Source organism: Saprolegnia parasitica (assembly GCF_000151545.1).
Source record: "Saprolegnia parasitica CBS 223.65 unplaced genomic scaffold supercont2.10, whole genome shotgun sequence".
Taxonomy (NCBI): domain Eukaryota; phylum Oomycota; class Saprolegniomycetes; order Saprolegniales; family Saprolegniaceae; genus Saprolegnia; species Saprolegnia parasitica.
Window position 1 is genome coordinate 746,647 of NW_012156404.1, and position 23,160 is coordinate 769,806.

At 60.1% G+C, this 23,160-nt stretch overlaps 12 protein-coding genes across 12 annotated transcripts; 5 read left to right on the top strand and 7 right to left on the bottom strand.

Annotated features, from left to right (window-relative positions):
* Positions 1-47: 47 nt before the first annotated feature.
* Positions 48-2,684, top strand: SPRG_04109 (hypothetical protein; the record flags this gene model as incomplete). Its single annotated transcript, XM_012342694.1, has 8 exons — positions 48-815; positions 859-1,003; positions 1,046-1,274; positions 1,299-1,587; positions 1,635-1,715; positions 1,761-2,276; positions 2,312-2,422; positions 2,547-2,684. 8 exons carry the CDS (start codon positions 48-50, stop codon positions 2,682-2,684), a joined length of 2,277 nt encoding a protein of 758 aa, XP_012198084.1.
* A 15-nt stretch (positions 2,685-2,699) lies between these two features.
* On the bottom strand, positions 2,700-4,466 carry SPRG_04110 (hypothetical protein; the record flags this gene model as incomplete). Its single annotated transcript, XM_012342695.1, has 4 exons — positions 2,700-2,711; positions 2,741-2,824; positions 2,880-3,031; positions 3,074-4,466. 4 exons carry the CDS (start codon positions 4,464-4,466, stop codon positions 2,700-2,702), a joined length of 1,641 nt encoding a protein of 546 aa, XP_012198085.1.
* Positions 4,467-4,555: 89 nt separating this feature from the next.
* SPRG_04111 (hypothetical protein) lies at positions 4,556-5,332 on the top strand (the record flags this gene model as incomplete). Its single annotated transcript, XM_012342696.1, has 3 exons — positions 4,556-4,714; positions 4,760-4,880; positions 4,925-5,332. The coding sequence occupies exons 1-3, from the start codon at positions 4,569-4,571 to the stop codon at positions 5,330-5,332; spliced, it is 675 nt and encodes a 224-aa protein (XP_012198086.1). The 5' UTR covers positions 4,556-4,568.
* Positions 5,333-5,675: 343 nt separating this feature from the next.
* SPRG_19553 (hypothetical protein) lies at positions 5,676-6,380 on the bottom strand. Its single transcript, XM_012342722.1, has 3 exons — positions 6,089-6,380; positions 5,992-6,038; positions 5,676-5,946 (listed from the first exon to the last, which is right to left on the bottom strand). Exons 1-3 carry the CDS (start codon positions 6,348-6,350, stop codon positions 5,695-5,697), a joined length of 561 nt encoding a protein of 186 aa, XP_012198112.1. The 5' UTR covers positions 6,351-6,380; the 3' UTR covers positions 5,676-5,694.
* Positions 6,369-8,280, bottom strand: SPRG_19554 (hypothetical protein). Its single transcript, XM_012342723.1, has 10 exons — positions 8,123-8,280; positions 7,969-8,080; positions 7,877-7,923; positions 7,734-7,833; positions 7,594-7,696; positions 7,479-7,544; positions 7,332-7,431; positions 7,163-7,283; positions 6,934-7,119; positions 6,369-6,882 (listed from the first exon to the last, which is right to left on the bottom strand). The coding sequence occupies exons 1-10, from the start codon at positions 8,269-8,271 to the stop codon at positions 6,445-6,447; spliced, it is 1,422 nt and encodes a 473-aa protein (XP_012198113.1). The 5' UTR covers positions 8,272-8,280; the 3' UTR covers positions 6,369-6,444.
* A 572-nt stretch (positions 8,281-8,852) lies between these two features.
* Positions 8,853-10,677, top strand: SPRG_04114 (hypothetical protein). The gene is made up of 7 exons (XM_012342697.1): positions 8,853-9,154; positions 9,199-9,389; positions 9,435-9,858; positions 9,909-10,009; positions 10,059-10,426; positions 10,471-10,541; positions 10,592-10,677. Exons 2-7 carry the CDS (start codon positions 9,280-9,282, stop codon positions 10,646-10,648), a joined length of 1,131 nt encoding a protein of 376 aa, XP_012198087.1. The 5' UTR covers positions 8,853-9,154; positions 9,199-9,279; the 3' UTR covers positions 10,649-10,677.
* A 58-nt stretch (positions 10,678-10,735) lies between these two features.
* Positions 10,736-12,313, bottom strand: SPRG_04115 (glucokinase). The gene is made up of 7 exons (XM_012342698.1): positions 12,254-12,313; positions 12,119-12,207; positions 11,897-12,068; positions 11,308-11,850; positions 11,030-11,261; positions 10,968-10,974; positions 10,736-10,885 (listed from the first exon to the last, which is right to left on the bottom strand). Exons 1-7 carry the CDS (start codon positions 12,289-12,291, stop codon positions 10,854-10,856), a joined length of 1,113 nt encoding a protein of 370 aa, XP_012198088.1. The 5' UTR covers positions 12,292-12,313; the 3' UTR covers positions 10,736-10,853.
* Positions 12,314-12,940: 627 nt separating this feature from the next.
* On the bottom strand, positions 12,941-15,398 carry SPRG_04116 (ribonucleoside-diphosphate reductase large subunit). The gene has a single exon (XM_012342699.1). It carries the CDS (start codon positions 15,370-15,372, stop codon positions 13,000-13,002), a length of 2,373 nt encoding a protein of 790 aa, XP_012198089.1. The 5' UTR covers positions 15,373-15,398; the 3' UTR covers positions 12,941-12,999.
* Positions 15,399-16,798: 1,400 nt separating this feature from the next.
* Positions 16,799-17,476, top strand: SPRG_04117 (hypothetical protein; the record flags this gene model as incomplete). The annotated part of the gene is made up of 1 exon (XM_012342700.1): positions 16,799-17,476. The coding sequence occupies one exon, from the start codon at positions 16,799-16,801 to the stop codon at positions 17,474-17,476; it is 678 nt and encodes a 225-aa protein (XP_012198090.1).
* Positions 17,477-17,543: 67 nt separating this feature from the next.
* On the bottom strand, positions 17,544-18,688 carry SPRG_04118 (hypothetical protein). The gene is made up of 3 exons (XM_012342701.1): positions 18,388-18,688; positions 17,788-18,341; positions 17,544-17,740 (listed from the first exon to the last, which is right to left on the bottom strand). The coding sequence occupies exons 1-3, from the start codon at positions 18,558-18,560 to the stop codon at positions 17,616-17,618; spliced, it is 852 nt and encodes a 283-aa protein (XP_012198091.1). The 5' UTR covers positions 18,561-18,688; the 3' UTR covers positions 17,544-17,615.
* Positions 18,689-18,798: 110 nt separating this feature from the next.
* Positions 18,799-19,364, top strand: SPRG_04119 (hypothetical protein). The gene is made up of 5 exons (XM_012342702.1): positions 18,799-18,939; positions 18,984-19,020; positions 19,062-19,132; positions 19,181-19,211; positions 19,262-19,364. The coding sequence occupies exons 1-5, from the start codon at positions 18,857-18,859 to the stop codon at positions 19,337-19,339; spliced, it is 300 nt and encodes a 99-aa protein (XP_012198092.1). The 5' UTR covers positions 18,799-18,856; the 3' UTR covers positions 19,340-19,364.
* SPRG_04120 (hypothetical protein) lies at positions 19,320-19,842 on the bottom strand. Its single transcript, XM_012342703.1, has one exon. It carries the CDS (start codon positions 19,767-19,769, stop codon positions 19,392-19,394), a length of 378 nt encoding a protein of 125 aa, XP_012198093.1. The 5' UTR covers positions 19,770-19,842; the 3' UTR covers positions 19,320-19,391.
* Between the last annotated feature and the right edge of the window lie 3,318 nt (positions 19,843-23,160).

Sequence of the window (23,160 nt, forward strand, 5' to 3'; positions counted from 1 at the left end):
TCTCGATATCCGGATAGTCGGTTGCCGGCGATCCGCAAAATATAAGAATGCAGCGGGACGAGGAGCAGGAGGCGCTGCTGAGCGAGGCGACGACGAGCGTGCGCCAGAGCGCCTTCTACATGAAGCGGGCCATGGACGCCGGCGCCAACGATGCAGACATTGCGCTCGTGCTAAAGCACGCGGCCGACTTTCTGCGCGAGCTGCGCACGTCGCTGCTGTCGCCCAAGAACTACTATGAGCTGTACATGCTCGTGGCCGACGAGCTACATGCACTCGTGGCCTACATCGAGACGCACCGCGCGTCCATCAACCTGCGCAAGCTCTACGAGCAGGTACAGAGCAGCGGCAACGTCGTGCCAAGACTCTACCTCCTCGTCGCGGTGGGTGTCGTCTACATGCGCAGCGACATGAACCTCGTGCGCGAGCTGCTCAAGGATCTGGTCGAAATGGTCAAAGGCGTACAGCATCCGCTGCGAGGACTCTTTCTGCGCCACTACCTCGTTGTCTCGGTCAAGGAGCTGCTTGGCGCCGTCGACGTGGCGGACGCGCTCGCGTTCCTGCTCCAGAACTGGGACGAGACCAACCGGCTGTGGATCCGCATGCAGTTCCAGTCCAACATCAAGGACAAGAAGCAGCGCGAGAAGGAGCGCCAGGAGCTCAAGCTGCTCGTGGGCACGAGCCTCGTGCGCGTGAGCCAGCTCGATGACGTCTCGAGCGCCGTGTACGCCGCCGACGTGCTGCCGCGCGTGCTCGAGATCGTCATCAACTGCAAGGACAAGATTGCGCAAGTCTACCTCATGGACTGCATCATCCACGTACTCTTGCTTCAGCATGTAAATGCCTCATCCTAGTTTGCAGGTGTTTCCGGATGAATTCCACCTCCAGACCATCCCCGCCTTTCTCGGCGCGCTCAAGGACCTCAACAGCCTCGTGGACATCACGGAGCTCGTCCTCGCGCTCCTCCAGCGACTCACCAAGTACCACGAAGCCAACGCCTCCCACGGTACGAAGTTTCCGATGGATTGATATTTCGATACATGGATAGGGTTTCCGGAGCAGGACGCGCTCTTCGAGGCCCTCGCAGCGTGCGCGGCGTCGGCGGTCGAGCAGCGCGAGGCGTCGCTTCCGAGCGCGTCGCTCCTCGGGCTCTACGCCGGCCTTATGGAGTTTGTGTTTGCGTGTTTTCCGCCCCGGCCACGAAGTACGTTGCGAAACTCTTTGCCGCGGCCACCGACTTGCTCGTGCGCGTCAAAATGTACAAAATCACCCAACTTGTTTGGATGCTGACATGCGCGCAGGCGGTCGGATGCGGTGATCGCCGCTGGCGAGCGTCTCGTGCTCGTGCCCATGAACGCGCTCGGCCACCAGCTCGTGGACGACGCGGAGATCACGCGCTGCGCCAGCGTCGTCCTGCAGTGGCTGCCAACTGTCGATCGAAAGCGCCTCGCGATGCGCTGGGGCAGCGTGCTCCTCCGGCGCCGCGAGACGCTCGACAGCGCGGCGTCGGTCGAGAAGGCGTACACGCTGCTCCTTCCTCTCATCCGAGACGACGGCGACGACGGACCGCCAAGCTCGGTCGCCTCACGCGTGCGTGGCCCCTCGTCTCTTGCCATAATATGACACTGCATCGATAGGCGGCATTCGAGAAGGAGCAGCACCTCGTGGCCAAGATTGCGCACCTGCTCCGCCACCCTAGCGCCGACGTCCAGTTCCAGGTACTCGACCTCCCCGCTTCATGAGAATGTACCAAGTCGGAGCAGATGTACAGCCAGGCGCGGCGGCTCCTCGGCCAGGGCGGGCTCCAACGCATCCGGTTCACGCTCGTGCCATTGGTGTTTCTCTCGCTCCAGCTCACGCAGCGCGTGTCCAGTGACAAGAGCGGAGTCTCGCCGCGCGAGGTGCTGCAGTTTGTGCACGAGATGGCGACGGCGCTCGCGTCCAAAGTCGAGCTGGTCGAGACGCCCGTGTTTGTCAATATCTTTTTGCAGTGCGCGCTGACGGCCGACGCCTGCGGCCTCGAAGCGATCGCGTACGAGTTTCTGACGCAGGCCTTCATCGTCTACGAGGACCAGCTCAGCCAGTGCGCGCACCAGCTGGTCGCGCTCGAGGCGATGCTCGGCGCGCTCCGCCATTGCGCGCACCTGACGCCCGCGAACCTCGACACGCTCGCGACCAAGCTCACGCAGTACGCAGCCAAAGTGCTTCGGAAGAAGGACCAATGCCGCATGGTCGCGTCCTGCGCGCACCTCTTTTGGCGCCCGGTACAACGATTTGACGTCCTACGAGTAAGAACAGAGTTGCTTTCGCATAGGGCGGCCACGGTGTCCGCGTCCTCGAGTGTCTCCAGCGCGCGCTCAAGATCGCCGACGGCTGCACGTCGTCGGCGGCGCAGGTCGCGCTCTTTGTCGACATTTTGGACGAGGTTGGTCCATGTTATTGACATCATGCGACTTTTCACGTCGTGTCTAGTACTTGTACTTTTCCTGGCGCGCACGCCCGAGGTACTCTGCGACAATCGAATGCAATGCAATGCAATGGTCTTGTAGATCACCAAGCAGTACCTCGTGGGGCTCATCGCGCTCGTCAAGGAGCACCTCGAGAACATGGAGTCGGGCCCCGAGAAGGCCGAGATCGAAGCCCACTACCGCAACACGCTCAAGCACATCGAGACGGTCGAGTGGTAGGCGTGATTATAACGCTTAAGAAACGAACTCGACATGTACGTGACGCCGCCAAGCACGAGCGACGAGACGCCGAGCGCCCGCAGCACCATCATGCGCCACACCGAGTCCTTGACGCGCTGCGTGTCCTGGCGCTCGAGGTACTACGAGGCACGTGGTGAGCTTTTTGTTTTGCAAACACCTCGAAAAATGGCGTACGTCGAGGACGCTGGCGGCCGCGAGACAGAGTTCTCCGCGGCGCGGCGACGTCCACGGCACGTTGTGCTGCTCGAGGCTGGCTTGGAGCGCCGCGATTGCCTGCGGCTGCTGGACAAGCACGCGCAACCCGTCCTTGGCGTCGTCGTGTAGGCCTACAGAGCCCGCGTGAGGTGCACGCAAGCGACATGGCGTACCGTGTGGCCGGAGGTGTTCGACGTGGAGCCAAAGGAGCGACGGCGCAAGGGACGCGGGAAGGGTGCGCAGGTCGAGCAGCATCGGGTCGGTCGCGCTGGCCTGTGTGTGCACTTCGGCGAGGCAGTTGGAGTAGTCGCGGCTGCCCATGAGACTCAGGAGCACGTGGGGCGGCACGACGGCGCTGAGCGCGCGAAACTCGTGCAGGCCGACGACGTAGCCGCGGCGCCACATCTCGTCAAACGCGAGGTGGAACTGGTCGTACTGCTTGGCCTTGTAGAAGGCGACGAGCATGTCGGTCAAGATCGAGGTCGGCACGCGCGCGCCGGGGCTGAGCTTGTGCAGCTTGAGGTAGCAGCCGTACGCGTCGTGCACGAGGCCGCTGGTCACGAGCGCTTGGAGGAGCGCCGCCGAGCACCCATGCTCGACGATCGGGACGAGGTCCAGCGTGATCGAGACGCTGAGGGTCCGCGCCATTTTGCGCGAGAGGCGCGGCTGGACGAGCACCCGCAGCAGACAGTCCAGAATCTCGCTCGAGGGCGGCCCGCGGTACGCCTGGTGCACCAGCGGGATCGAGCCGTGGAGGTTGAGGTAGTCGAGCGTTTCGATCGCTGCAATCAAGAGCGCAGGCGATGGCGCCACCACCTGCGGCTCGGTGAGGTCGCGCTGCGCGAGCGCATAGCTGATGGTGAGGCTCTCGGCGTACGCGTTGTTCTGCGCCTTGAGGAGGTGGAGGAGGCAGGTCGCGTCCTTGGCGAGGAGCGACGCGAGCTTCATGGCCGATATCGAAGACGGCAGTACGATCCAGTTGGGCGGTAGCACCTTGGCGTCGTGGAGCGTCCGGATGTACGCTAAAAAGTTGGCATGCATGATGCTGCTCGATGCCGACGCCATCTTGTCTTGCGCGGGCACGGCGCCGTGGCCCATGACGGTCGTCGCACTCTTGAGCAGCTGCTGCTGCGTCGTGTGTGGCGTGCGCTGCCACGTCGACGGCGTAATGTGCGCGAGCTGCGCGAACGCATCGAGGTACTTGTACTCTTCCAAGAGTGCGTACACGTGCGAGAACTCGACGACGTCGCGCAGCGCCGCTGCCTTGAGCGTCGTCGGGTCTTCTATATCGAGCTCCTGTAGCTGACTTTGCACGCGCACGTCTTCGTCGCGGAGGCGGTCGAGGCGACCTTGGAGAATGGCCACCTGCGCGGCCTTGGCACTGTCGTTGGCCGCCTGCGCCAGCAGCGCCTTTGAGAGCTCCGCCAGCCGGGGCTCCTGGAGGCGCACGGGCTGCGGCGTGGACTCGACGATCTGGACAGCGCGGTGGCTGGCGTCGCTCGCGCTCAAGGAGCCCGCGGCAACGAGCGACTGGAGCTTCTCCAGCGCCCGGTACCGACGTTGCATCTTCGATGTCTTGACCAATCACAAATCCCGACACGGCCGCCATGTTTACGCGCACTAAATAATGTATTTACGGCAGCTAATTGTGGCAAGGAGAGGCGTTTCATGGATCTGGACGACGACGGACTCGTCGGGTGCTTGGTCCTCTCGGATGCGGGCCACGTCCTCGCCGACCACGCGCTTCGTCCTTCGGGCCTTCGCCCGGCGCCCTTAGCCTCGCTCGTCGCCACGCTACAGCAGTTCAACCACGGGTATGCCTACGTAGCAGTGGATATGCTGCTAAGCGCGGCAGGTAGGCAGCCCATGGCCATGCTCATGCTGCAAGAGCAAGCAGTTGTCGTCGTGAGCTCCAATGCGGCTCCGATCCTCGTCGTTCTCGTGTGCGCGGCAGAAGCCGACGCGGGCTTTGGGCGGCTGGTACACGACGGCGTGATGAGGCAGCCACTGACCTTGCGTCGCAGGTCGGCGCCAACGTGCTGCACATCTGCACTCGGTACTTTGGCCACGCAGCGCTCGATGGTATCGTCGCAGGTCTCAAGAAGGAAACGGAGGCGCAGTCGACGGCCTACACCCTCTCGTCGGCGCTCGAGGGTCAAGCACCTGCGAATCATTGCGCGTTTGGCGCCTTTGAAGCAACGGTTCTCAGCCCTTTTCTGGACACTGCTATCAATCTGAAGCGGTCCCTGCAGCGACATCCTCGCGCCTTCTTTATCAACAGCATATTGGACGAAGTTGTGCCGCCCGCGCCACACGCTTCGGCGCTCCTTCATGGTATCCTCTGCGTTGCCCGGGATGTCGTCGACAACGCCAGCACCGGATTTTGGACCGCCCGACCGATCGGTACAGCTCGCATGCGGCAACCATGGTAATATACCGCTGCTGTCTTGCAGGGTCGCGCCAGACGACCTACGTGGGACTCGCTTCCTTTGGGGTGCGTGCTTTTAGCTCGAAAAAGTGCAGTGTGCACTCTAAGCCTACAATAGGTCCCAGGCTTCTGCGCTGCGTTTGTCTACGAAGGGCCGGATAAGTGGTTCGATGCGCTGCCGCCTTTAACGACGACGACAGTCCACGTCCCTCACGCGAGCCCGTGGAGCGTGGCCCAGGGCCTTCATGCAGCCAATGCCCGTGGAGCGCTCGAGGATCTTTGCGCTAGCTTTGCCAGCCACGACGTGTCACGCGTGCTCGAGTCACCGCGACCACCCGAGCCCGTAAGGCAGAATGACTAGCTTTCTTACTTTGACTTGTGCAACTTGGCCTCCCGCGCTTGCTGTACCATGCGCCGCGCCCGTTCGTTCACTCGGTCGATTTCGATCTGCGCCTCCGAGGCTTCGCGGTCCAGCGCTAACTGCAGGCGCGCGAGCTTCTGCCTCCGATACGCATCGTCCAGCGGAATCGCCTCGGCGCGAGGTCGCAGTGATGTGGGCGAAGACGTCGCGACCACATTGCCATCGGCGTCGACCTCGATGGGGATTGGAAACAAAGACTACAGCACCAAGAACTTAGTCGACGCGAAAAGCTGTCCTCGTACCCGAAGCATCTTGCAGCGGGGCGGCGGCCGCAAGCACGCGCCGGTTGCTATCGATGTAGCATGATATGCAAAAGGAGAAGCAGCAAGGTCAACGTACTCGGGTCGAAGAGCGCGCCGTGGACCTTGCACTGGAGGACGCCATGCGCAAAGAACTCGGCGTCGCTCCAGTCCATCTCGAGCGCCACGTGGCTGCACTGGTTGACGTAGGCTATGGGGCGGCCGTCGTCCAGGAACACAAAGGCGTCGACCTGCCCACCCCACTTGAACTTGAGCGCTCGCGTCGGCGGAAGCGCGCGCAGCGCCGTCACCGACGCAATGACCTCGCGCCCGACGGCGTGGCACCAGCGGCGCCCCATCATGGTTCCGGTTGCGCAATCGCCAAGAACAATGTTCCGTGTTATAACTGTTAGGTCAGTGTTATTGCCACACAGGGTGCCACGTCATGACGGCCTCCTACTTGTGGTCGTGTTTAGTGAACGGTCCGCCGCCGACACCAGCGTCCAAGCATGCTTCGTTCGCCTGCGCGGCCGTGAGGAGTGTGCTGGGCGCGGCCGCTTGCGGTGCTTTGGCGGCGCTCGACGACGCCTCGAACCGCCCCTCGTAGGCCCAGAGGCCCATCGCAGGGTTGGAGATGTAGTAGAAGCGGCGGCCATTCGCCTCGTGCCACCCGTCGCGTTGCGCCGAAGGGTTGGCGATGCTGTATTTCTCGAGCATGGCTTGGAGCGGCGCGTACTCGAAGCCGACGCCCTCGACCTCGTCCTGCGTGAGGCCGTTCGGCGCGCACGCGTAGACGATGCGGAACCGGTTCTCGGACGAGCCGTGGATGAGGTGCGCGGCGGCGCTGAGGTTCTTCATGAGATCGCGGTTGGCGTGGATGTGTGCAAGGACTTGCTACAATCGCAAAGAGATTATATCACATTGTCCACTATGAAGAGGGTGTACCGGCGTCGTGCGGTAGCCGTACTTGCGGATGAGCACGTCGATCTGCTTGTCTTCGCCAAAGTGCGTGACGCCGGGCGCAAGCACGACCAGCGTGCCGTGGTCCGCGATCGCCATGCGCGTGCGGTAGATGCTCTTGTTGCCGAGCCACGTCGTCTTGAACTCGTCCGGATCCAGATACACGACGACCTACAAGCGCATGAGGTACCATGCCGCCGCCACTCGTGTCTACCTCGTCCAAGGGCGACGGCAATAAGGTGAAGTTGACTTGGAGCGAGAGCGCAGCCGCGCGCGTAAAGCACTCGTCGTCGTCGCCGATGAAGACGCCCCGCGTGACGACAGATCCGTCATCGCTAGTGCGTCGTCATCAGGTGTCAGCGAATCAAAACGGTCCGACGCACCGCCGCCCGATGACGGTCTGTACGTAGAGCAGCGGGAGGTCGCGCAGAAAGTGCTCGGACGCGTAGTTGAGGATGCGTCGAAGCGGGTTGTTGGCGCGGCCTACCCCACGCATCGCAACCGAGTCGCTCGAGATCGAGTCGTCGCACCCATCATGCGCTCCATGCCGTAGACGGCGCCGATGAAGTGCGAAAAGTTGATTGCGTCGCTGCCCCCTGCGCACTCGCGTTGCGCAAAGCCCGCGATGAAGACAGCGTCTCGCACCTGTGCCCACAAAGAGGTTCTTGTTGTAGTTGGCCATGCCCATGACCTCGTGCGGCACCACTTGCCCAATCGAGAGCACGAGGTCGTGCTGTCCCTCCCAAATCTACGCGAGTGTAAGCTAAAGAACAAGGGCTGCGTACGAGCTTGTTGAGCTGCGCCGGCCACGGCTCGTTCACTTGGCCGTCGCTGGCCTCTTGCACGAGCTCCTTGGGCACCTCGCCGATCGTGACCACGTCGTTCCTGCCGCAATGTAGCGCGAACGTTTTCAAGGCATAGCGCTCACCGCCAATCGTGCACGCGGAAGAGGTCATGCGGCACGTCGCCAAACATCTAGGCAACCGGCGTTGCCTGAAAATTGGCCCGATGCTGCGCTACCTTGGTGATCTCCTCTGGCGTCATGGGCGCGTGCGTCCCGAGGGCGGGCATGATGTCCGTCACGTGCTCGCCAAAGTAGGCGTAGGCGTGCTGCGTCACGATGCCCGACTTGCTACGCAGCTGTGAGCGTATGATGCTACGGCCCATGGCGTACGAGTGGAAGCGCGTAAAGTCGGGTGGCACGAGCATGACCTTGCGCTTCGCCTTGCCGTGGAGCTTGTCCAGCGCGGTGTAGAGCGCGCACTTCAGCCCATCGTCCGAGATCTCGGTCGTCGGCGAACCCTCGCTGTAGTAGAGGACCATGCTGATCCCCTGGCGACAGAATAGACAGTGGGAAGATCGCACGCCACCTGCAACGCGTGTTCATTGGCCAAAAGCCTGGCATTATCTCGCTTTTCATTGGCCGCAAGACTCTGATGTTGATTGGCTATATATCCAGCGATTATGCAAACTGGTGCACTCAAACTGGCCGAACCGCTGCGTCGATCGCAGTCGGTGCTGTCTCTATTATACCCTCGGAGGACTCGGTCCCCACGCGTTGCAGAAGCTATCACTACTCTTGCCCAGCGTGCTGGATACATAGTACTACTACCTACTGAAGAGCTCGCGTGGACCGAGGTCTTTGCTCCATGTAATAGTACCGCCACTGGAATTATTTGCCATCACAAGTAGCCCTTCGCCCAGGATGGGGCAGTATATCCTGCAGCTATTGAGGACGGGGACGGCGAAGGGCACTCCACTGCTGGCCGTCGGTCGCATCGCATCGACGCAGGAGCGGGCGTCTAGTTGGAAGTTGCCTTCAATGGTTGCCGTTTCACCTGGATTCTTGACGTCCGGATACGGGTTTATCCGGCGATTAGTTGACTCCCCAGGCTGGCAGAAGCGTTCAATTGTCGCCCGACGCAAGCAGCATGCTCACGAAGCTCACCCGCCGTCCCCACCTCCGGTCGCTGGCCGCGCGCCATGCGACGACGGCGTCGCTGCAGCTCAAGGAGTACGACCTCGTCGTCATCGGCAGCGGGCCGTCCGCGGTCCAGTGCGCCATCGAGTCGGTCAAGAAGGGCAAGACCGTCGCCGTCATCGACAAGAAGGCCGGCATTGGCGGCGTCTGCGTGCACACGGGCACGATTCCGTCCAAGACCTTCCGCGAGTCCGTGCTCCATCTCTCTGGCTTCCGCCACCAAGGGTACGCTCCGCCAGCCGCCTCTCGCAGCGCATCATCGCACGTAGGTTCTACGGCAAGTCGTATGCGCGCGACAACATTACGCTCAACGACATTCTCGAGCGCGTGAACACGGTCGTCTCCAAAGAATGGACGTGATCCAGGCGCAGCTCAAGGCCGCGCGCGTCGACCTCGTGCCCGGCCTCGCGCGCTTCGAGAACGAAAACGAAGTGTCGGTCGAAGGCGACGACGGCCAGCCGTACGTGCCAACGCCGCTCGCTCTGACCATCTCATAGCCTTGTAGCACGCGCCTCCGCGGCAAGAAGTTTCTCGTTGCGTGCGGGACGCGGCCGGCGCACAGTCCGCTCGTGCCCTGCGACGGCAAGATCATCCTCGACAGCGACCAGATCCTCAACCACGACACGACCAAGCTGCCCAAGTCCTGGATCGTCGTCGGCGCCGGCGTCATCGGCATGGAGTACGCGTCGATGCTCAACGTGCTGCCGGGCATCAACGTCACGGTCGTCGACGGCCGCGCCGAGATCCTCAGCTTTTGCGATGACGAGATTGTGAGCTCTCTCAAGATGGAGATGCGGCACAAGGGCGCGCGCTTCCTCCTCGGCGAGTCCATCAAGAGCGTCGAGCACTTCAAGAACGGTGTCAAGGTCGAGTTCAACAGTGGCAAGGCCATGTTCGCCGAGGCGCTGCTCTACTGCGTCGGCCGCCAGGTACTACGACAAGCAACCACCTTGGATGCTATCTTGGAGCGTGCTCGTAGGCCAACACGGATGGCCTCAACCTCGAAGCGGTCGGGCTCTCAAAGAACCACCGTGGCCTCATCACGGTCAACGAACAGTACCAGACGTCGCACCCGCACATGTACGTTCTGCATATTCGCAAGTGAAAGCGTCGACTCGTGACGGTGTAGCTACGCGGCGGGTGACTGCATTGGCGCGCCGTCGCTGGCGTCGACGAGCATGGAGCAGGGCCGACTCGCGGCGTGCGACATGTGGAGCGACAAGGACCAGACGACGTCGCAGCTCGAGTCGGGCAACTACCCGTACGGCATTTACACGATCCCCGAGATCTCGATGGTCGGCAAGACGGAGCAGCAGCTCACAAAGGAGGGCGCCAACTACGCCGTGGGCCTCGCCAAGTTTTCCGAGCTCGCCAAGGGCCAAATGAGCGGCGACATTGAAGGCATCCTCAAGCTTCTCTTCGATCCCGTCTCGCTCCAGCTCCTCGGTGTCCACGCGATCGGCCACGGCGCGACCGAGATCATCCACATTGGCCAAGGTACTTTTAGCTTTTGGTGTTTCTGCGGCTCAGCACTTATCTAGTGGCCATGGCCATGAACTGCAAGATCACGTACTTCCGCGACGCTGTCTTCAACTACCCGACGCTCGCCGAGGTACGACGCATGGATTGCGCCCTCTGCGATTGCTTAACACACTGGATTAGGGCTACCGCGTCGCCGCGCTGAATGGTCTCGGGCGCCTGACCAAAGAACAAAATTAACCTGCAATACACACCCCTTGACGCGTCCATTTCAATTCTCCCCGTTAACACTCCACGTGCTTCCAGGTCCGCGGCAGTCGGAGAGAAGCAAGGTGTAAAAGGACAACGTGGTTTTATGTTAACATGCACAGCTGCGCTCGCTTCTAGCTGACCTAACGTCTCAACGCGGCGCCCAAAGCGACGCCCGCAACGCCCGCCGCCGCCATCAAGGCATAGCTGATCGAGATCGGGGCAGCGCTAGGATCCAAGACACTGTGAGTACTGTTTTGGTGGACGAAGGCGCTGGGCTGCGCACGCTGCGCGTCCAGGATCGTCTTACCAAGGAGCTAACACAGACGATGTTTATGAGTCCTCGAGTCTCCATCGAGGATGGCAACGTACTTGGTAGGCGTAGTAGTGCGCGCCGCGCTCGCCCAAGTCTTCGGTCAGCACCAAGTAGATGGGCAAGACCTTGAGGGCGGGGCTGACGCGACCCTTGTCAAAGAGCGCGTCCAAGAAGAGGCTCGACTTGGTGAAGTAGTCGAGGTTCTTGGGCGCGAGACCGCCCGTGATGTAAAAGCCGCCGCGCGGGAGGTACTTGAGCGCAGCGTTACCGGCTTCGCGACCGTAGGCACTAGCACGATGGTGAGCCCACGAGGTTAGGCTACGGATGAGCGTACCGAACAAAGATGTCCATGGCCTGGTTGCAGAGGTCGTCCGTGGGCGCGTTCTTGCCGACGACAGCGCCCTGGAGCGTATCGGCTTCGAGGAACTCGGCGTGGAGCGTCTGGTTGACCTTCTCCGGGAACTTGTCGGCCAAGAAGGCGTAGATGGTGGCGAGGCCCGGGCCCGAGACGATGCGCTCGACCGAGAGGCGCTTGTTGGGGCCAAACTTGTTGCGGAGGTGGTTGTACAGCTCGATTTCAATGTCCGTGACGGGCGCAAAGTCGCTGTGGCCGCCTTCGCACGCGTAGCACTCGTACGTGCCGTCGCCCGACGGCGTCAAGAAGCACTGGCCCAAGCCCGTGCCGGCACCAACGGTCGCGATCGGCGCGTGCTTGTCGGGCACCGCGTCGTTGAGCGTGATGTACTCGTGCGGGCGGAGCGTCAAGAGGCCGTAGCCCATGGCGGCAAAGTCGTTGATGAGCTTCACGTGCGGGATGCCGAGCTCGCGCTCGAGCACTTCGCCCTTGATCGACCAGCCAAACGCAATGTTGGTAAAGCTACGCGCCGCCGTGAGCATAAATGGTGCACATGGGACACACGTACACAACAGAGTTGTCCAAGATCGGGCCGGCGCAAGCAAGCACGCAGCAGGCCGGCGGCTCGTCGACGCCAGCCTCGTTGAGGAAGAGGAGCGCGACTTCGACGAAGCTCGCGTGTTCTTGGTTGAGGTACTTCTTGTTGAAGATGACCTCGCCGGGTGCAATCTTGCCGACGACTGTAGCATGCAGCGTGTGAGGCCAACGTGTCTGCAATGGCGCGACGTACCCGAGGCGTGGGTCTGCGAGCGGGGCACGCGCCAGAGCGAGAGGCGGGTGTTGGTACCGCCGCAGTCGCCAGAGACGATGAGGTCGTAGCTAGCAGGTCGTATGAGTCTTCGAGTCCGTCTTAGTCCGTACGTACTCCTTGTCAGCGAGCAGTTCTTCGCGGGTGCTGGGCATGGTGGTGGTGGAGGGATGGGGCAAAATGCAAAGTGAGGCCGAGATTCTTCGAGGGGCTCCGTCGCGCGTCCTGATTGGTCAAAAAGAAAGATTGCGGGGGAATAAAAATGTGCTTGCACAATACAAACTTCAAGGTGCGACACACCGGAAATAAAAATACGCTTCAACCTCAACAAGCTCCACGTGTGCAACGGGTGCCGGTGAAAATCACGTGAAAATCCAGCGAAATCAAGCAGGCGGCAGTGGCGACCGTCGAGCGCAACACAAGGCGTCCTACTAATACTCGGAATCCTTCGAAGAGGGTTACCTAACCCTCCGAGGGGGTAAACGACCAACGAGGCTCGTGAACGTTGACGTCCCACTGCTGGCTGGTCGGGCGGCTGCGAGGGGACTTCCTCCTTTCTCTGGTCCTTTTTCAGAAGGAACCCATCGCCGACGAACCAGTGGATGGAGCTGCAAAGGCGACCAAGTTGCAGTCACGCGGCGCACCCGCTTGACACCCATGGTCGCCAGGCTTCAAGGTCGACCACGCTTTGTTTGGATCGAGCTGCCATCTGCGCCGGCCAAGAAATCCATCGCGGCAGATGGCCACCCACAAATTCAGCTCCGCACCACAGACAACACACAGCGCCGGCGCAGAGCCAAGGGACCACGCATAAAAACAAGCAAGTCGCGTCGATTGGGTTTAAATACGCAGCGGCGACGCGCCTACGCACCGCACGACAAGCACTCCTCTTCCTCGTCTGGCTGCGCGGCGGTCGGCGCCGGCGCGGCAGTCGGCGCTTTGCCAGCGTTGGCCGCCTGCTGGCGCTTGATGGCCGACTGGTCGACCGTGAACTGGATCGCGTCGGCTTTCGGGCGCGAGCGCATGTAGTACATGCCCGTCTTGAGGCCGCGCTTCCACGCGTAAAAGTGCATCGACGTGAGCTTGCTGACGCTCGGGTCGGCGATGTGCACGTTCATGGACTGGCTCTGGCAGATGAACGCGCCGCGGTCGGCCGCGAGGTCCAGCACGACCTTTTGCTTGATCTCCCAGACCGTCTTGTAGATGTCCTTGATGCGCTTGGGGATCGTCGCCACGTTCTGGACGCTGCCGCCGTCGTGCAAAATCTGGTTGCGCACGTCGGCGTTCCAGAGCCCGAGACCGATGAGCTCCTTCATGAGGTACTTGTTGACGATCGTAAACTCGCCCGCAAGCACGCGGCGCGAGTACATGTTGCTCGTGAACGGCTCGATCGACTCGTTGTTGCCGAGGATCTGCGCCGTCGACGCCGTCGGCATGGGCGCGAGGAGGAGCGAGTTGCGCACGCCGTGGGCCGCGACCTGCGCCTTGAGCGTCTTCCAGTCCCAGAGGTCCGTCGGCGAGACGCCCCACATGTCGTACTGGAACTTGCCCTGCGAGACGGGCGACCCGGCGTACGTCTCGTACGGGCCGAGCTCCTTGGCGAGCTCCATGGACGTTTCCATGGCCGCGTGGTAGATGGTCTCAAAGATCTGGATGTTGAGCTTCTTCGCTTCAATGGATTCGAACGGGTAGCCCATGAGAATGAAGGCGTCCGCGAGGCCCTGGACACCAATGCCGACCGGGCGGTGGCGCATGTTGCTCTTGCGCGCCTCCTCGATCGGGTAGTAGTTGACGTCAATGACCTTGTTGAGGTTGCGCGTCACAATCTTGGCGACCTTGTGCAAATTCTTGAAGTCGAAGACGCCGTCGGTCACAAACTTGGAGAGCGCAATGGACGCGAGGTTGCACACCGCGACCTCGTCCGCGCTCGTGTACTCGATGACTTCGCAGCAGAGGTTGCTCGACTTGATCGTGCCGAGGTTCTGCTGGTTGCTCTTCGAGTTGCACGCGTCCTTGTACAGCATGTACGGCGTGCCCGTCTCGACCTGCGAGTCGAGGATCGCAAACCAGAGCTGCTGCGCCTTGATCGTCTTGCGCGCGCGGCCCTCCGTCTCGTATTTGTGGTAGAGCGCTTCAAATTCGGCGCCCCAGCAGTCGTGGAGGCCTGGCGCTTCGTTCGGGCAGAAGAGGCTCCACTCGCCGTTCGACTCGACGCGCTTCATGAAGAGGTCCGGGATCCACATGGCGTAGAAGAGGTCGCGCGCGCGGTGGAGCTCGTTGCCGTGGTTCTTCTTGAGGTCGAGGAACTCGAAGATGTCGGCGTGCCACGGCTCGAGGTAGATGGCAAACGAGCCCTTGCGCTTGCCACCGCCCTGGTCGACATAGCGCGCCGTGTCGTTGAAGACACGGAGCATCGGGATGATGCCGTTGGACGACCCGTTCGTGCCGCGGATGTAGCTGTTGGTGCTGCGGATGTTGTGGATGTTGACGCCAATGCCGCCCGCCCACTTGGAGATGCACGCGCACTGCTTGAGCGTGTCGTAGATGCCTTCGATCGAGTCGTCGCGCATCGCGAGAAGGAAGCAGCTCGAGAGCTGCGGGCGCGGCGTGCCGGCGTTGAAGAGCGTCGGCGTCGCGTGCGTAAAGTACATTTGGCTCATGTACTCGTACGTGTCGAGGGCGCCGGCAATGTCTTCCTTGTGGATGCCCACGGCGACGCGCATGATCATGTGCTGCGGGCGCTCGCACACCTTGCCGTCGACGCGGAGGAGGTAGCTCTTCTCGAGCGTCTTGAAGCCAAAGTAGTCGTACTCAAAGTCGCGGTCCGAAATGATGGCCGAGTTGAGGAGCTCCTTGTTGGCCATGATGATCGCGTACACGTCGTCGGCGATAAGCGGCGCCGGCGCGCCCGTCTTGGCGTGCTTGTTGTTGTAGAAGAGCTCAATGTTGTCCGAGAAGACCTTGTGCGTGCTCTTGTGCAGGTTCGAGATCGAGATGCGCGCCGCGAGCTTGGAGAAGTCGGGGTGCTGCGTGGCCTGGTAGGCCGCGGTCTCGGCCGCGAGCTCGTCGAGCTCGGACGTCGTGACGCCCGCGTAGACGCCGGCGACGACCTTTTGCGCGATCAGAATCGGGTTGACGTAGTTGGGGTCGAGGCCGTAGCAGAGCTTATTGATGCGCGCGGTGATCTTGTCGAACTTGACTTCCTCGCTGCGCCCATCGCGCTTGACCACGTACATGCTGCTTCTTCGTCGGCGGCGGCAAATGCGGAACTGACCCCTCGTTTTGGCGCGATCGGCAAGACCTCTATATACTGATATCGCTTCCGAGAGGCACTGGTCCTCCTGCGGCGCTAATTTTGGCGCCAAGAAGATGGCGCCGCGCGCCTTCAGAGCGGTTCGCGCTCGAAATAGCGCGCTAACAAGGGCGATGGAGTCGTCGTCAGGTAGCGTAGTCGATGCTCAGTTCTTAGTCGAATCCAGTGTGCATGGAGAAGCCACCGTTGCTTCACGTTTAGGCTCCGGAAAGCTGGATTTGGCTGCTGCTGGACGTGTAGCAAGGCGGCGGGCGGTTTTACAACGAGCGATCCCACGGCGACTCTGCCCCGTGCTTCCTGCTTAAGGCCCGAATTAGCAGCTGGTGCTACACTCCTCGCTCGTATTGGGCAGGGCCACGTCCCGCCACGCGCTCGCGCGCCCAGAACGGCGTCACAGAACGGGCCAATCGCAGCGCGCGGCGCCAAGTGGCTTCTTGAAGGAGCCCACTACCATGTCTTGCCAACCGTCGTTGAGAGAAGCAACTTCCTCATGAAAGACGTCATGTTATCTAAGGGCTTAGTCGAGCGAGTTGCTAAGGTGAACGTAAAATGTTGGAGAGGTTAATCCAGACCCGCTGGACTCGTGCGGGTCTGACAAGTGCTCTCCCCCCAGCGCAGCCGAACCTTCTACGTGCTTTTGACAGATCCAGGTCCCGTGACCTCAGTGTCCACTCACCCGGAGGCGAGCGACGATAGTATGTTTAGATGGAGGGGTATCTCGTGTGAAAGAGGGCTGCGTCTGGGGCTTTGCTCTCGCAGGGCTGAGGACGCGGACGTGCCATGGAAGGGCGCGCCCGCGGCCTCTCCTGCTGGCGCTTCCGACTGAAAATGCAAACTCGGCACTGCCACAAATTTGCCAGCTTCAATAAAACAGCCAATCCGATGCGGCCAAAGATTCCACCAACTAAACGACTAATCGACTAAACAACTAAATACATGCACTCTCAGCGACTAAACAACGAGAACTAAACGACTAAACAACGGAGCACTCAGCGCGCTTGGATACACAACTGACTGAGAAAGGATAAATGAAGCATTCGTGCGAGTCGACAATGATAAGAAACTATGTAGCCTTGCACAGCAGCGCCACTCGCCGCGTTGCGGTCGTCCAGCAGCCAAACTGGTTAGCACCTGAAACTTTAATTTAGTCAAGACGTGCTAGTTCGCCACGAGTTCGCTGGTCGCACGAACCGGCGAGTGGAGACGGCGGAAGACGCGATGACGCTCAGGCGAGACAACGCCAGCAACAACTGTGATTCTTCTGCGGCAAACGAGACACACGGGGCAGTTTGGTAGATTCTCCGACCACGCAGCCCATGGTGATGGCCGTCATTTCCCCATTGTCGTCGATGCACTGGATTAAAACGCTGCTTGCGCTTCTCGTGGCGCCCGTCGTCAGCCAAGAGGGCGCCTGGTCCATCAACGTCAAGATGACCAACTCGCTCGTGACCAAGTACTTTGACGTAATCAGCGCGTCGTCGAGCTACCTCAACGCGACCTCCGACAAGATTTGCACGACCACGATTGCGACCGTCGACACGCAGCTCGTGTCGGGCACCAACTACCGATACCACGTGAGTGGCTGCGCCATCAACACAGTCCCGGCCGCCAACCGCACCTGTTCGTGCGCCAACAAGACCGTGCGAGCCTACGCTGTTAGCATCTACGAGCCGTGGATAAATACGCGCTTCATCACGGGTGTCGAGGTCGAGCAATCGGCCAGCGTTCCGGGCCGCACGTCGTACGGCCACGTCGTCACAAGCAGCGCCATGGCGTACTACTACAAGGCCTTGAACACGGCGCGTTGGCGTGGCACCACCAACTTCCCCACACTCTGCGCGAACCGATTTACGAGCCTCGACATCATCGCTGGCGGCTTGTACACACTGCACATCCAAACGTGCGCCGTCGAGAGCCATGCCAAGACCGGCCCCGGGTGCAAGTGCAACGGCGCCCCGCTGACCAACTACGCCGTGACGCCATGTCGGGCCTCCTGCGGCTTTTACAACGTCGCGATGGACGAATAAGCTGTCACAATACATGTTGTTTCTGCAAAGACATCTGAGTCGGGCAGTCGCCTCGAAACGAACCGCACGGACAGATGCTTGGTGCGAGGGCTAGAGCCGGGCGGCGCTTTTGTGATGGGACTAGGTGTGTACTATTGCATTATTGCAGCGTCGACTGCTTGGGGATGTTGTTGGTCTCGAGGAGTCGCTGGATGCCGGGGACCAGCGGCCGGTTCTTATGGTACTCGACGCAGCTGTAGGTCGTCAGAATCATCACCACGGACCCTACGCATCAAATCAGTATGAGTCAAGTGCAGGCGATGGCCGCCAACCGCGGAGAATGTCGTCGGGCACACTCAAATGCGTCGACCACGGCGTCCCGTCCGGCGCCAACGAGCCCGCGGGCCACAGGCTTTCGTAGCAGCCCGCGAGGTAGACGGCGACAGCTGCGATGTGGCGCGGCTCGTAGCGTAAGCACACAGTGCTCTTGGATGTGTCGTTGATGAAGCTCCACGCAGCCTTCTTCAAGGCCTTGGTGTTGGCGTCCGAGGTCGCGGCCGCCGCGTGCAGAGCGGCCGCGACAAAGTCCGCCACAAACGTGTACGGGTGTATGACGTTGAGGTCGTACGCAAGCACGTGGAGAAGGATGCACTCGGTGAAGAGGATGGTCTCGGTCTCGGCCTCGACCGTCGGGTTCGTCGGCATGGTCGGTCGGATACTCTCGGGCAGCTTGGCATCGTGTGCGAGCTTCTTGCGCTGAGCGAGGTAGTGCTTTGTGTAGTCGGGGATCTTCATGTAGTGCTCTTCGACTTTGGCCGCGAGGAAGAGACACGTGGCCGCGATGCGCCAGGCGTCGTAGGCCTTGTAGGACTGGACAGCGAAGAAGCTACACGCAGCATGAGACGCGCGCACACTGGCATCGCATTGCGCACCGGTGGAAGAAGATCTTGCCGCTAGCTATAGACAGGGGCGGGAGGCGGAAGATCGCGCCCATCTTCTCGATGAACTCGCAGCAGCGGATGCGGTACAAGTCCATGGTATGGCGCGGGACGCCGTCCCGGCGCGACGGACTGTTCATGAGCTCTTGCTCCGAGAAGATCCACATGTACACGGAAGAGCTCGTCTCGACGTCCGATGATGCCACGTACCGTCGCCGTCTCCTGGGTTCGTCGGCGGGCGCTCGTCCTTGCGCACCTCCCAAGCTGCTGCCAATTTGAACGTAGTCCGTCACGCCGACATCTGATTGGCCAAAAAGCCCCCGTCTCGGCCAATCCGGATCACTCCACGATTAAAACGAAGTGATTTTGCGCGAATCCGGCGCCAGCAGCGTGGCCTTCGATAATCGACAAGCGCGATGAAGGCCGGCGCGACCACCGGACGCTGCTGGTCGTGCTCCAGAGCATGCTCGGCATGGAGATCACGATCGAGCTCAAGACGGAGCACGTGCTCACGGGCATGGTCGAGGAAGTGAGCCAAGGCATGGAGTACGTTGGTGGCCTCGGCGGTGGCGCTCATGCTCTGCCAATAGCGTGCGCTTGAGCCACGTGCGCCAAGTCGGACCCACGGTGCGCGCGTTGCAGACTGTAGCCAACTCACGTGGACCTAGGGAAAGGTGCTGGACCTCGACGAGCTCTTTGTGATGGGCCGAATGATCCTCTACGTGCACATCCCCGACCGGTACCCGCCTCGATTCCGCCTCCACCTCGTGTTCTTACAACCACCTAGGATTCACATCAACACGCACATGAAGGACTACGTAAGCGCCGCAATGGATTACGGTGCTGAGACCTCATGCGCGTCTTGTAGGTGCACATGGTTGAGCGCAACAAGAAGATGTACAAGCGCGCGGTGCGCAAGCCGACACTGGTCAAGCCAAACACATAATTTTTACGCAAGTTATTCATCCAGACAAGCGAGCTGCCTTGGCACGAGGGTCCTAGACTGGCGTGATGCTGGTGACGCTGAGCATCTGCATCCACGGCGCGTCTGTGATGGCGACGTCGTAGGCGGTCGACGGCGCCGGGCACGTGCAGTCGGCGCCCGAGTCGGTGGCCGCGTGCACGGCGCAGCCCTCGACGTGGAAGATGTAGTTCATGCCGCTCACGACCTGGGCCGAGACGCTCGTGAGGCTGGTCGCGCAGACGAACAGCGTGGCGTCGGCGGCGTAGCTGGCAGGCGACGCGACCGCCGAGTAGTATGTCTCCACGAGGCCTTCCGTAACGTTCGTCGTGTTGTGCCAGCCACCGAGCATCGGCTGCGCTGTGAGGAACGCGGGAAGGAGCGAGGCGAGGGCGAAGGCGAGGACGCGGACCATGGTGACACTTGGGTTGGTGGCGGTGATTTGAAAACTGAGGAGTGCAATCTTTGCCGACCTCGGTAGAACCAGAACATCCAGCGGCCGAAGAAAGCCGTTGCAGAGTCATGCGTTGCGGCAACACGATCTGTGGAAGGCCAAGCTGGAAGCCGAGCCAGGTGGGACATAATAGGCCGAGCCAGGTGGGACAGGACTCCTCTACGCTCGACGAGCAAAACAGATGGCGCGTGCATGAGATCCAAGCTGGGCAGCCGGAGCGTCGAACCCCGTGACGCGTCACAGAAAGCACCCGCTCTCGCCATGCTCATGGTTCAAGTGATCGCTGCGCTACACCGCGTCCGCTGATGAAATGTTGAGAATCGCAAGCATGGCGGCCGTCGTAATGCACCACACATCGAGCTGCGTACGCCTTGCTGTTCGACGTCGCGAACAAGAAGGAAGCAGCGTCATCGCCGACGCGTCGTAGCAATACAACTGGCCACCCATACGTACGTACTGGCCAGCGTGAGGCAGAGGACCACCGCGATCTTCCTTCCTGCTGGCTTTTTACCGGCACATATAAATTTCAGAGAATTTCCGCCAGGTTTTCCAGGAGGCGCTGCATCTCGTGTTCTCTCGGAGCAAAAGACGCTTGTGGCCTGGGAGTAAACGCCATGACGCGCAGGCGCGTCGTGTGGACAAGGCCGTCGCCTCGCGGCATCGCAGTCGGACGCTGGTGGTCGTCCGGATACTGTGGCTCGAGATGTAGCGACTCCTACAGCCTCGTGCCCGAGGCAACACACACCAACTCGTGAATTGCTCTGGCGACGACCACTTGTGGTGACCCGCGATGCTCCCTCGTTGAATCCTCGTTCGATGCCATCACAGCTTCAATACCTCGTCAACTGATGTCAAGAAGGCTACCTAATAGCTAGCTTTATTTGTCCTCATCGTTGCCGTAGCTGGCTGGCGTAAGCTTGTATGAATTGGCAGACAGCGCTCACTTGGTATCGATTGCGGACTTCGACCTCGAGCTTTTTGTCCATGGTACGAAGGCACGTTAGGCACTGAGAATTTATGTAATCTTATTCATGCCAGGTCAGGAGGTCGACAAAATTTGGCGTTCAAAAATTAACACGCCAAGACATGGCAACTGGGTTGACTTGTGAGGACGCTTTGGAGAGCACAACGAGAAAGGTCGCATCGACGTCCGAGGCGTACAACAGTAGCGAGTCGAGATACATGATTCCAACTACCATCGTAGTGCCATCTTAGAGGCAACACTACGGGACGCCGATGCCACTTGCCGACATCATCACGTTTGAAATGAAGTCGCCCATAGTTGGCACATTGATACAAGACATTTTGGGGTGTAGAGCAGGCCACGCTGTGTCACCGCTGCCCTTACAACGTGCGCAATGCATGAAAATGATACGAAGCGTTAAAAAGAAAGTTGCCGCATTCGCGAGGTGCAATCCTCGGCGCGTCCACGAATGAGAGCTCGACCTGCAACCACATTATTTCGCCTCAACGAGGTGTCGAGGAGAAATTCAGAGCAATCGACTGCGAATCGTCTGCTTGCACTTGTCAATACACGATGGAAGCAGGTGCGGTCTTGGCGATAGCTTCATTGGTCACTCAATACCTTATCGGAAACATCCTCGTTGTGTCTTTAGTGATCGTGGAAAAAGGTGTGACCGGTTCCGCTCCCTGGCAACAACTAGAACGTGAAACACCAGACAGAGGGAGACCGTACTCTCTAAACACCGGCTAGTGTACCGGTACTACAAAGCAGAACAGAAAGTGACAGCTAAGCTACGTCTACAGACTGCTGCCAAAGACTGTACAGTCCCACATGAACAGGCTTCTCCCGTAGGACTAAACATGCACACACACATCGCCTTGTCCCGGCCTAGTGGTGTTGACGTGGGCTAGGTTCACACCCAGTGCCCCACCACTGTATGCGACCAACGGTCACAAAAGGTCGTATCGCTGGAGGGATGGAGGCTGTCGTCTAAGCTCATTGGCTGACCCAGGGCAACAGATCGCGGTTACGTATAGCATTTTTAGAGCTGCGACGTGCCGGTCGCGCGCGTCGCTCGGTCGTCTAGATAGCGCAATGGCTCGATGAGTCGTCGTGCGCGGGTTATGTGTTTGTAATTTGTTAAGCCTCAACGACGCCAACAGCGGTTTCAGACCTGTAGAGCGGTTTCAGACCTGTAGGGTTATGTGTCGAAGTGCGGAAAGCCACAACATGCATCGCACCGAGGTGTCACCACATTTCCAATACTTTTTGGCGAGCTTTTGTGATCTACCGACGGCGCCAGCAGCCACCGAATCGAAATGACCAAACAGCCATCCATTGCGAGCTTGCTGCGTTGGGTGCCGAGGTGCAAGAGCTCATCATTTGCATTCAACTACCTTTTCAGCACTTTGCCACAACACTTAAGATCGATGCAAGTGGCGTCAGCAGCCAACATGAATGGATTATTGACCAAACCGACGCTAACGGCGTTTTCGCCGCGTCTGACTCCGGCGTGCATGTCAGCGGAGGATCCACCTTGCTACCACAATTCTTAGATGGACTGAAACCTACAGTCTTGTCGCTGTTGCGGGCAATGCTGTGCAGAGAAGCACCACGCACCAAACAGAAACGTCACTCAACACCAAGCGTCGTACACTGCACAATTTCGTATTTTTCAGTCTTTCTCGTGGCGCGATTCCATCCAAACCAACGCCAGGTCGACCACATTGCGTTTGAAAATGAACTCGCCAAGATTTGGCACATTTGTAGAGGGCGCTTTGGAGACCACAGAATGCGAGGTCGCGTCGACGAGCGAGGCGAACAGTGGCAGCGAGACGTGATCCAAGATGCACGCCAAGCTAAGATCGTAGTGCCAACTGAGAGGCACGACGCACTACAAACTAAGATCCTAGTGCCATCTTCGAGGCACCACGATGCGAACACCACTTGTCGACTACATCACGTTTGAAATGGAATCGCCCAAACTTGGCACAGTGATAGAAGACAATTTGAAGTGCAGAGCAGGCCACGCTACGTCGACGCTGCAGTCGTACCGCACGCGCAATGCTCCACCACATATACAAAGCGCTCTTAAAACGTTAAAAAGCAAATGACCGCAGTGCCCGCGACAAGAAAAATTATCGCTTAACTAGTCCATCCCATCACGGAAAGGTCGCGAGTGGGAAAGATCGACTCCATGACAGATCGCGACTGAGTGTCCTTCTCCAACTCGACGCAGTGATGCGCATCCAGTATTGCTTTCTCCGCGTCTCCGTCACATCATGGTCAAGTTTGTCGTCACCTCGCTCGCGCTCATCGCTAGCACTTTTGCGGCCGCTGCTGCCGTCGACACCCCGGCGATGGACGTCGCCGCCAAATTGGGCACCG